The sequence below is a fragment of the Pygocentrus nattereri genome, chromosome 4 (genome assembly GCF_015220715.1).
Source record: "Pygocentrus nattereri isolate fPygNat1 chromosome 4, fPygNat1.pri, whole genome shotgun sequence".
NCBI lineage: Eukaryota > Metazoa > Chordata > Actinopteri > Characiformes > Serrasalmidae > Pygocentrus > Pygocentrus nattereri.
In genome coordinates, this window is record NC_051214.1 from 11,331,624 (window position 1) to 11,344,193 (window position 12,570).

Below are 12,570 nucleotides of genomic sequence, written 5' to 3' on the forward strand. Positions count from 1 at the left end.
CACACACACACACACACACACACACTCCAGTCATGCTGTAATACTCAATTACATTATTAACAGCAATTAATCAAAACTTATTCAAGCTGGCTCAATTAATTAATTGATTACTCCAGTCGTTGATGTTCATTAGATGTCACGATGAGGACAACAGCCCATGGTTTAATTCAGTTTACGATTGTCAGAATTATGTAATTAGCCTCGTGATTAATTGGTAATTAATCTCTCCTGAGGGAATTGTTTGGAAGTAATTTTTGGAGATTGTATTCACGGGAGATTTGAGGGTTAAGCTGAGCCGCTTCACCCACCTAGCCAGAAGCTCAGACATCTCCTTGGCCATTTCCTCCCTATAGGACACCATGGAAGCAACACATACGTTAGTATACATCAGAACCACTTCGTTAGAAAGGCTTACTCTGTAGGTCCACCTTGATGGCCAGTTAAAGACTGTAGTCCTATGACAGCTGCTACGTGGTCAGAAATGGACCAACGATGAATGAGTGTCATATGGTCTGTAACTGTACACTTACAGTGGTGCTTGAAAGTTTGTGAACCCTTTAGAATTTTCTATAGTTCTGCAAAAACATGACCTAAATGTTCAACAGATTTTCATCAGTCCTAAAAGTAGATCAAGAGAACCCAGTTAAACAAATGACATACAAATATTATACTTGGTCATTTGTTTATTGAGGAAAATGATCCAATATTACATATTTGTGAGTGGCACAATTATGTGAACCTATAGGATTATCAGTTAATTTGAAGGTGAAATTAGAGTCAGGTGTTTTCAATGGGATGACCATCAGGTGTGAGTGGGAACCCTGTTTTATTTAAAGAACAGGGATCTATCAAAGTCTGCTCTTCACAACATGTTTGTGGAAGTGTATCATGGCCCGAACAAAGGAGCTTTCTGAGGACCTCAGAAAAAGAGTTGTTGATGCTCATCAGGCTGGAAAAGGTTACAAAACCATCTCTAAAGAGTTTGGACTCCACCAATCCACAGTCAGACAGATTGTGTACAAATGGAGGAAATTCAAGACCAGTTTCCCTCCCCAGGAGTGGTCGACCAACAAAGATCACTCCAAGAGCAAGGCGTGTAATAGTCGGCGAGGTCACAAAGGACCCCAGGGTAACTTCTAAGCAACTGAAGGCCTCTTTCACAGTGGCTAGTGCTGAAGTTTATGAGTCCACCATCAGGAGAACACTGAACAACAATGGTGTGCATGGCAGGGTTGCAAGGAGAGTTGCCACCACTCTCCAAAAAGAACATTGCTGCTTGTCTGCAGTTTGCTAAAGATCACGTGGACAAGCCAGAAGGTTACTGAAAGAATGTTTTATGAACCGATGAGACCAAAACAGAACTTTTTGGTTTAAATGAAAAGCGTTACGTTTGGAGAAAGGAAAACACTGCATTCCTGCATAGGAACCTTGTCCCATCTGTGAAACATGGTGGTGGTAGTATCATGGTTTGGGCCTGTTTTGCTGCATCTCGGCCAAGACGGCTTGCCATAACTGATGGAACAATGAATTCTGAATTATATCAGAGAATTCTAAAGGAAAATGTCAGGACATCTGTCCATGAACTGAATCTCAAGAGAAGGTGGGTCATGCAGCAAGACAACGACCCTAAGCACACAAGTCGTTCTACCAAAGAATGGTTAAAGAAGAATAAAGTTAATTTTTTGGAATAGCCAAGTCAAAGTCCTGACCTTAGTCCCATCGAAGTGTTGTGGAAGGACCTGAAGCGAGCAGTTAATGTGAGGAAACCCACCAACATCCCAGAGTTGAAGCTGTTCTGTACGGAGGAATGGGCTAAAATTCCTCCAAGCCGGTGTGCAGGACTGATCTACAGTTACCGGAAACATTTAGTTGCAGTTATTGCTGCACAGGGGGTCACACCAGATTCTAAAAGCATAGGTTCACATACTTTTGCCACTCACAAATATGTAATATTGGATCATTTTCCTCAATAAACAAATGATGAAGTATAATATTTTTGTGTCATTTGTTTAACTGGGTTCTCTTTATCTACTTTTAGAACTTGTGTAAAAATCTGGTGATGTTTCAGGTCATATTTATGCAGAAATATAGAAAATTCTAAAGGGTTCACAAACTTTCAAGCACCACTGTATATAGTGGATCTAACGGGTAGGCGATGTTCATAAAGTGGCCAGAGAATGGAACTATAGTACAAAAGTCATGGACCCACTTCATTTATTTCCAATCAAAACAGCCATTATGTACAACTTATAACCTCAATTCCTTTTGGGAGACTTGCCTTCAGTGAAGAAACCTGCAGGGATATGATGACTACTCTACTGCCCTGAGATTTGATTAGCAATCTTTTCTTGGTAACGGCTCCTTGCTACACATCTTTCAGACTGTTGTGTGTGGTCTCACAGTGGACGATGGACAGAAACATCTGTGGATCAGATTCGTATCTAATGATGACGGTTTTGGTAGTCTCCCATGTCTTGCTTGGTTGTAGGGAGTCACATTTTCTCTGTAATGTTTTTGGAAATGCCTAATTGTTCCACTTATTTACCTTCGACTTCCTCCTTCCATATGCAAGTGGAATCTCTAATACCTAATTGCCTCAGAAATAAATCCTGAAGAATTGCATTTAAATGTTTTGACTTAAATAAAAGAAGAGTGTTCTCTGACATTTGCACAGTACTGTACAAGATAGGTGTTTCTAATAAAGTGGATGGGGATATTATTATTCAAGGTTTTCAGAGATTTAACCCGAGAATAAGAGACACTCAAATTTTGAGTGAGCGTGTGTGTGTAAGCAGAATATCTGTTGCATGACTGTGTATGAATTAGGGCTGTTAAGTCGACGCACTAAGAACTCATTAACATGTTCAATTATTTTAACACCATTAACACATTTTCCTAGTTTGATCCTTCAAACTATCCCTAATAGTTTAAGCTTTAGCCCAGCAGTAGCCCAGTATATGCTGCTATGATAGAATCTCTGATGGTAGTCTCCTCATTCAAACACAGCTTTTAAATGTCTTTTAAATCTTCTGCACCTTCAGCAAGCACTGTCCAGGAAAGATGCTGGACAGTGCTCACATGAGCCCTGTGGATCCTAGCGGCAAACCAACATAATAGCTCCCCTTGCAAGCCTCCACTGTAACACCAGTCCATGAGCTGTATGAATAAGAGCAAGTGGCTACAATCATGGAGGAGCTCAACCACTGACCGTATACATGATCTATACAGTTGTTAGTTGGAACTTGCAGCCACTGCTGCTCTCACTGGACATCAGTGATGAAAATGGAAAACTGTGGAAACTTCTTTTGGGAGACTTGTCTTCAGCAAAGAAATCAGCAGGGATATTTTCCATACCTCCAATGGAAATCACAATTGAAAGTAATGAATATGGTTTGATGAGGCTTATTTTGTTGACTCATGCAACTGTAACAAATGCCCTGCCTTTTTAAAAAGAAACAAATCTCTCTTTAGGATCAATTTTGAACAAATAAGAGCGACATAATTAATCATGACTGGTTATTTGAGTCATTTGACAGCCTCAGTTTACATACAGAAACTATGGATCTTAAATATGGCATTTTCTGCATATTTAAGACAACAACTTCTATGTATTTGCTGAGCTGAACATATTGGAAAATGGTATTTTTAAAATTTATTTTGCCAATATGTCAAAATTCAGCAAATAAACAGTCATTGCGCATTAAAATGTGAAGAAGTCTGGTCCCATTAGAGGGCGTGTTAACTTATTTTTGCCAAACCACTGCAAACAAATAGTCTATACACTCATCTGTCTTTATGTGTGTGGCCAGTTTTTGAGAAAACCTTTCTGCCTTCAGGCTCCTCGGAAAGGCTCTGATAAACAATGCAGCTCTTGTTCCTTTAAATGGAGTGAATTCTAATATCCAAATAGAAGTCAAGCACTCCTGCATCAATACAAGCAACAGCGCGCCTTCAGATTCATCACCCTCTAATCCTGTTCTTTTATTTATGAAGAGGTGATGGCATTAGCCGGCTGAGCAAGGGGCTGCGAACGTGTTTGTGTGAGAATGTGCTACACCTCTACAGTCAGGCAGCGTTAGGGGCTCAGGAGGTCTGCTGCCGTGAAAGTGTAATCCTTCATTAGCGAAGGCACAGCACAATAGCCGGGCGTTGAAATTACAGCCAAATGCACGGCCACCTCAAGACGACTCGGGCCATCCTTAAAAGCAGGAGTGCACATAATTGAGGATGTTCTTACTGGTGGGTATGTCTTCTGTGTTGGAACTAGGATGTTGTGGATCGCAGTGCAAAAAAAAAAATGTTACTTTCAAGAACAAAAACAACCGTTGAATTTGCTTATTTGCTGCCGATGCATCTAAAACAAGCTGATAATCTCAAGGCATGCCAGTCCACCCACTAGCATCTAACTCTAAACCAAGTGTTTGTTATTTTAGAATGATTAATGAAGAGAATAAGGTTTTGCATGTTGTGAAACAACTGTTTGGAAATGGTTTCCATGGATGAGATGCATTATGAGTAAGAGGGAGATAAACAGACAGCAGGACTGTCTGTATAGTGTTAATGAAAGCTAACTATAGAGGTATGTTCTTAAGAAATTTGATCTTTCAGTGAGCGCCGAGTGTACAGTTGTGTCAGTATCTATGTGAGGGGCCCAACAAAGATTTACCAGCCCCACCTTTGGCATGGGCCCCAATATGCTACAAAATGCTGTGTTCATTATGTTCAATAAGTCTTTGTAAAGAAATTGAGTTTTAAGATTAAACAGGTTAAACAGCTACTGTTGCCATAAGGCTTGATTCAGCACTTTGGATGGTGATCGGTTGGTTTTGGACTACTTCAGAAAGAATTTTGTTGGTGAATATTGGACTCAAAACTTGATTTTTATGGTCAGGTCTGGTCAGGTTTGGGCAAACCCTGCTAGACTCAGATTGGTTTCAAACTAAGGTTTGCTTAGACTAGTCGACTTTACTGCGTGGCGACAATGCTTTAAGCTTGATGGCATCTAGTCACTGAGCACTTGATTTTGAAACTTAACAACATGGACGACTGTTCAGAAGTCAGATTTTAGGGTCTACATGTCCGGTATCCTGAAGGCTAACAATATAATTCAGGGCTTGTTGGAAAATCTCTGCCGATCTACAGTGCTTGAAAGATCAGATACTGAACGTTGTGATTTCCAAAGACTACTAAAACAGTCACGGTAGTTGGAGAGGTGGCACAACACCCTATAATCTTGTAAAGTTTGAAGTCAGTTACTCTTAGTTATGGTGGGCTTAGTTATGGTTTGCTGGGCTGGTGTCCAGTTCAGTTGAATTTTGTTGGACTCAGTACTGGACTTGAAACTTGATGTGGTTCAGTTCAGGTCAGGACAAAATTTTGTTGGACTCGGGTCATGGCACCAGTGTTGTGGTTTGGGATGGAAAGGAAAAGTCAGGCTTGACGCCTGTTGTCTGGCTCAAAATTTAGTGCTGCAGGTCAGGCTGGGTTGGACTCGAACAGAAAGTTTTCAGGCTGTATTCGGCTTTGGGACAAAATAAAGGTCTAGTGAATATTTACAAATGTAATTGTGAGAAAGAGAAGTAAAGGATATTGCTAAGTTATCTAAAGATGTGTTATGGATGAGAGAGACTGGGTGAGGAAAGTGCTGCAAACAAGATCTGTTAAATAGTAATAAGCTTGATGTAGGTGCATTTGGCATGATGTCTTATTAGTATAGTTAGCTGGGTAGAGTTAGGCTGTATAAAGATGAGCTTTGAGGTGGCTTTGGTTATGAGATTGTGGTGGTTGGGGAGTTCAGGGGAACATCTGCAGAGCATTATAGCAAATGATATTGCTACATGACACTTAATACATCTCTACTGGCCAGAACTGCCGCCGCAGTGTGCCAACACCACATACTGTCAATCTGAGTGCAGTATAGTTTTTTTTACATAGACCATGTGTATTAAAAGCTGGGGCTTGTAGATAAATCTAATTTATACAAATTTCCAGTCACCTAAGGTATAGCCATGTCTCAGCAAAGATATATTTGTGTCTAAATTTTGCTTCTTTAGTTTAGTACTGGAGCTGTGAAGCTAGTGATGCTAACACTAGAAGTCAATAGTCACCCAAAACTTTTCAGTAAAAACTTCTCTCAACCCTCTTCACTAAGGTTGCCAGCCTCGTTAATGTGTTTTAGGGCACAACATAATACTGTGTATAATACTGTGAACTATGAAAATGAACAAAACTTCACAGTGTAACTGAATGCTGGGAATGGCCTTCACAAAACAGGTGCTGTGCCGAGCTCATACTAGGTTCTAAACCAAACTGGCAAGTCTAATTTACACAAATTTCCATTCACCCCAGACACAGTCAGTCTGCCAAGACATGTTTTGTGTCCAAACTGTGCTTCTTTACTTTAGCACAGGAGCTATAAAGCAAATGATGTTAACACTAGGAGTCAACTGTCACCCAAATCTCTCAACCCTCTTCATTAAAATTGCTCAGACTTGTTAATGTGGTTTATTAGGGCATAATATGACTTACTATGAAGTAAAAAATGAACAACATTTCAAAAATTAGCTGAAGGCTGGGAATAGCCATTAGGAAACAGGTGCTGTACCAAACTCATTATGTTGTAAACCAGTGGTTCCCAACTCTGGAGGTCCTGGAAGACCCTCCGCCCTGTACAGTTTTGCGTTTTCATGCCAAAACACACCAAATTCAACTCTAGAGGGGCTTGTTTTTTTTAGCATATTGGCAGAATTGTGCTGGGAGCAGGTCAAACGCTAAAATGTGCAGAGCAGGGGATCTTTCAGAACCAGGATTAGAACCACTGTTCTAAACCAAACTGCCAAGCCTGCAGGACCTTAACCTGAAAACCTGAATGTGGTTTGAACGGGTTGGGAGAAGTGTGGGGATGTATTTATTGAATGTTTTGGGTGACTATTGACTTGCGTTTGTTGTGAATGTTGATTAACTCCACTTGGGTTAAGCAGAAAACTGTGTAAATCAGATTTTTTGCCAAACTTTCTTTAGCCAAAATTTCTTTACCAGTGCCTGCAAATTTACAAAAGAGGTACAGTAATAAGAACATAACCTACATGGTCAAGCTCTTGAGCTTTTGTGGTGCTGCAACACTGCAAAAACAGAGGAGAAAAGGGTTAAATGGAGCTCATTCAGGCAGAATCTGAGCCTGGGAAAGGCGATTCCTTCTCCACAGCGTGCATGATTTTGGTTAAATTACCTCTTTGCGATTAATGCAAAGTCTGAAATTTGAAGAAGCATCTAGAGAACCTCGAGTGCTCTCAATTCTGCTTGCATTGACATTCAATGGGTAAATATCTACAGCAATGTTAACAGCTTTGTTACGTTACATTAACGTGAAGCAGATTGATCAGTCAATTGCTACCGCATGCTTGGCTATGGGGTCTGTGGGGTTACAGTGGGGTCAGGATAAGCTGGGTTCAGGGTCAGAAGGTAAAACGGCTTTAAGTCTCTTACATCGCTCTCTCGGGTGAAGACGGGACGCTGCCGTTACTGAGAGAAAAGGAAAATAAGAAACAGACGGTTAAAATGCTTTCAGCAGAAACTCTTCAGAGAGATGCCATCACTGTCCCACCTCATTTCACTCTCCTCAAGCTGAAATCATGGATGTTTTGAGCAATAATGAAATGCCATTTTCATGAGGCACAAGCAGATAATCAAGCCATAATAAAAAAAATCAAGCCATAATAAAAGGTATTAAGATTCTGGCAAGAGGGGGAAAAATCCTCTTCTGAACAACACATCAAACTAATCTTTTCAGCTAAGACTCAGTTACACTTGCAGTTATCACCACAGAAGGTAGGTGTGTACCTGCGGAGTCCTGCATCTCCTGCCTCCTCTGGAATAAGCTCCGCCTCACTCTGAGCGATACGCAGAGCCAGCTCTCTGTCCCTCCTCTCCTGTTCAAGCACCGCCTGCCGGGCCGTCTCCTCTTCTCGCTCTGCCTCCAGCTGCCGCTCCATCTCCTCCTACAGAAGTAAAGGCATTTTAGTACTACTCTGAAGTGAATCATAAAGAGCGAAGGAACACAATGGCATATAAGTTTTAGAGGTTCAAGATCAAGTAGTCAAGAACAGCATTACTTTTGTCCCATCAACATATGTATGTTGTATGTGAAGTTTAAGCAGCCACTGTCAAATGACTTGATTAAAGTAAAAATAAGTCCTAATCTTCTACAGAGAAGACACGTGGAACGTGCAAATTTTAGTGTTTGCTGAGTTTAACACAATGGATGTGCCATAACCTTTGCACAGAGCACCTTTTATCTTTCATTTTTTTCTGGTATGTTAAATTTAGCAAGTAAACATTGTGCATGAAAATGAGTAGAGGTGTGTTCTTCTTAGAGTATGCCTAACTTATTTTTACTAAGAAAATCAACAAAACGTCCTGATCACAATCAGATTCCTGCAGTTATCCGATTACAAATGGTCATGTAAACAACATACTCCAATCTAGAAATCCAACTAAGAAATCTGATAAAAATGCTGATAAAGTTTTGCTCAGTGATCAGTTTCGCAGCGCATGTAAACTCTTACTCTGACTTCTTTCGGATTGCTTAGTCTGCACATGTGCGAAACAGGCTGCTGTACCAGAAGTAAACAAACAGCATTTGAGATGCAGCAAAACACTTTGAGTGATGCTGACACCAACTACATTCTCAATAACATTTAAATATTCTGCATCTTCTAGATGACGCATGTTCACGATAAAGTAGTGGGGGAAAAAAAAGGCCACGGCATGAAGTTTGAGTTTTATGTCATGTTTACATCACGGCGTCTTCTGTGAGCTTACTGGCTGGTTGCAAAGCAGAATCTGATTACTGCGACCCACAGTTTTCACATTATCTGATTACTCAAGTGCAAGTAAACTCGTTGATCGGGCTGATTATGAAATCTGATTTTCTGCATTTATCGGATTATGAACAGCTTGTAAATGCATTCAGATTTTTGAACACACGGTACCCAAGCTTTTGCATAAGACTGCCACTCAGCATTAAGCATGATAAAATATTTCCTCTACGGCAATGCTTACTGGAGGCCGTGGGCCGGATCAGGCCGCGACACAATCCTCTCTGGCCCGCAAAAGCAATTCAATTTTCTATAATTTTCTATATTTCTAATATTAGTCCATTTCACAATGCGCTGCACTACAGTACTCAGCATGCACTGCAACGTAATGTGTTCCAACTCTCCCACCTGAACAGCAATCTATGGGACAGCAGTTACAGCTCAATTCTACACAATTCCACACCAATCATAACACCAAACACACCAGCTGCATTTCAACTGCAGTTCAACCAACACCAAACGTCAGCTTAGGAGCTCTGAAACTGAGCCCAAGCAAGATGAGAATGCATGTTTTTATCTTTGGTTTTTAGGCAAATCTCGCAGAGCATTTCTCTTAACATCCACCTCCACCGGTAAACGGGGAATGTGTGGGATGTGTTCATTTCGCCATTTACTTGACAGACGTGGCTCAGAAATTTGGCACAGCAATAATCTGGAAACACCACCATCATTTTGAATTACAGCCATCATTTTTTTCACACCATGTTATGATTTACCAACGTCATAGTGCCTAACTCCAGTCACGTTTTCACCTTCAGATGAGAAAGTGGTCAGATATACAGAGATAACACTCAGCCAGTGGCTGCTTGTCTTCGCCAATGAAGCTCTCTGCATTTACAGGATTGTCTGTACACGTTAACGGCTTTAGGCACGACTCTCCAAACTCTCGCTCTGTCCCGAAAGGAGCTAAGCACTGATGTGGGTCTGAAGCATGGAGGCCTCACTGAGGCTCTGTTTAGGCTGTAGGCTGTAGTGCTTAAATCTGCTTTTTTTCTCATTCCTGACCACAGCAGATGCGTGTGTTCAGCCCCTCTGTGGGCTCGTGTGTGGGAAGCATGTGAGGGGAAGAAAGCGAAGGGCTGATAAAGTTCATATGAACCGAAATGCTCACTGCAGGTAAGAAGAGGCCGAGGAGCCTTAACGGGCGCTCTGTAGCGCCTCATTATGGGCAGAGAGTGTCTGTCCTCTCTGTCGAATAACTAACTGCAGCAGCTGCAGATACTTCAAATGCTCAGAGAAGCTCCCCCTCATCAGCTCTGTCCACACAGCGATAACTTACTGACCACAGAGAGAGAAACCAGCACAGGACCTGTGAAAGAACTACTCCATCTCCACTGTCATAGCACACATCCCTACAGAGAGAGAGAGAGAGCGAGAGAGAGAGCGCGCGCGAGAGAGAGAGAGAGAGCGCGCGCGAGAGAGAGAGAGAAGGAGAGGAGAGAAATTAAAGAGGCAGAAAGAAAGAGGGTGAAAAAGACAGAAGTGAAAGGGAGGGAGAGTGTGAAAGAGACATCAAGAAAGAGAAAGGAGAAAAGGGAAGAACAGAGAAATAGACAGGAAAGAAGAAAGGGAAAGAAAGAAAAGAAAGAAGTGTGAGAGATATAGAAAGAGAAATGAGAAAGAGCTGGAAGAAAGAGAAGAGACATCAAGAAAAAGAAAGATAAACAATGGAAAAAAGAACAAATAATAAAGAGGAAAGATGAGAAGCAGAAAGAATAATGAAATAGACAGATAGAAAAGAAAGAATGAGAGAAAGGAAGGAAAAGGAAGTGACAGGGAAACCAGAGAGAGAGAGAGAGAGAGAGAGAGAGAGAGAGAGAGAGAGAGAGAGAGAGAGAGAGAGAAAGAGAGAGAGAGAGAGAGAGAGAGAGAGAGAGAGAGAGAGAGAGAGAGAGAGAGAGAGAGAGAGAGAGAGAGAGATTTTGCCACCCACTTTATCTTAAGCGTTCGCTTCATAACTTATCTAAAGTCCTGATGTCACTCGTCAAGGGCAGAAAAAAACTGCATGTAGAGGAAAGATTCGGCCGACTGGACGCAGTGGTATATTTTGAGAAAGGGCGTGGTCAAGCCTTAGGCAGGGTGACCTTCAGTACTGAGAAATATCACCATCTCCTCTCCTCCACAATGTATTCTGCACCATCCACCTCTCTCTCGGCCCATGACTCACCTGGCTAATGAAGTTGAGATGAACTATGTAAGAGCAGACCAGAGGCACCGTTATCATCATCCATCACAGATGGAGGGGGAGTGAATGAAGGAGTGGGTGGAGTGAGTGACCACCTGGCTACCTTATCTCTCCATCCACCAAGGGCTACATTATTAGTCCTTATTCATCTGCCCATCATTTACCAAAGAGCCTATGAACCTGTCTTTCTCTACACTCACAGGCTAGGTTATTAGAAACCCCTATCTGCTGGTGTAGTAGCCTCTTATCACTACCTCTTAGTGATAGTAGCTCATCTTCTGATGCACAGTCTGTGTTAGCCAGTCTCTAGTCCTACATTAGTGGTCAGTTTCTGAGCCCTCCCAGCAACACAAATGTGTGGTACACTCATTTCAGAACCACACAGTCTACCATGTCAGTGTCACTGCTGTGCAGAGAATGGTCCACCACCCAAATTAATTTGGTCAACTGCATCTCTGCGGTCAGAAACTAACCAATGATGAAAGAGGCTGAGGGCGACTGACGAACTGTGCGCCAACAGATGAGCCACGTTCTGTAACTGTTCATCTAAATAGCGGTCCTGTAATGTAGCTGTAACAAACAGTGGCCAGTGAGTGGAGGTACAAGGCAGGTGTTTCTTATAAAGTAGCCAGTGAGTGGACAAACAAGTCGAGTGTTTCTTATAGAGTGGCCGGTGAATGGACATACAAGGTGGGTGTTTCTAATAAAGTGGCCAGTTAGTTGACATATAAAGGTAGATGCTTCTTATATAGTAACCAGTGAGAAGAAATACAAGGTAGGTATTTCTAATAAAGTGGCCAGTGAGAGGAAATACAAGGTAGATGTTTGTAATAAAGTGGCCAAAACTATAAGGTAAGTGTTTCTTATAAAGTGACCAATGAGTGGACATACAAGCTAGGAGTTTCTAGTAAAGTGGTCAGTGAGCAGAAGCAAAAGGTATGTGTTTCTAACATACTGGCCAATGAGTGGAAATATAAGGTAGGTTTTTTTCCATAAAGTAGCAGCTTCTAGTAGTTGCTTCTAATAAAGTGGTCCGTGAGTGTACTTCTCTACCTGCATCCCTCCATTTGTTCATGTCAGCTTACAGGCCAGATGCTTTTCACTGCTTTGCTCCTCTACAAGCAGCGCAATAATGTTTCCAGTGATTCAAATAGCATAAAGCCCTCTGATCCTATCTAATGGTTGTAAATAGGGTTGTAGATGGAGCTGCTCTCCCCGAAGCGGAGCTGTGAGTGCCAATGTTCCAGCGTGAACCTGAGGTGAGAACGCTTAATTTGCAACAGCTCCACTGCGTGTTTGTTTAGAAAGCCTGAGGACGCTACAGTGTGCGTGTGCATGGAATAGACTATGCTCTTTATATAGATAGAAAAACAAAGACAGAGAGAGAGAGAGAAACAGAGAGCCAGAGGGAGAGAGAGAGAGAGAGAGAGAGAGAGACAGACAGACAGAGAGAGAGAGAGAGAGAGAGAGACAGACAGACAGAGAGAGAGAGAGAGAGAGAGAGAGAGA

The 12,570-nt window shown here is 41.8% G+C and overlaps 1 protein-coding gene across 1 annotated transcript in view; it reads right to left on the reverse strand.

Annotated features, from left to right (window-relative positions):
- Window positions 1–12,570, reverse strand: part of myo6a (myosin VIa) — a 177,766-nt gene that overhangs the window by 21,531 nt on the left and 143,665 nt on the right. The window contains exons 28-31 of the mRNA XM_017697703.2: window positions 7,840–7,997; window positions 7,486–7,521; window positions 7,086–7,121; window positions 309–347 (exon numbers count right to left, since the gene is read on the reverse strand). Of these exons, the coding sequence (XP_017553192.2) occupies window positions 309–347; window positions 7,086–7,121; window positions 7,486–7,521; window positions 7,840–7,997 (269 nt within the window). The remainder of the gene's footprint in view (window positions 1–308; window positions 348–7,085; window positions 7,122–7,485; window positions 7,522–7,839; window positions 7,998–12,570) is intronic.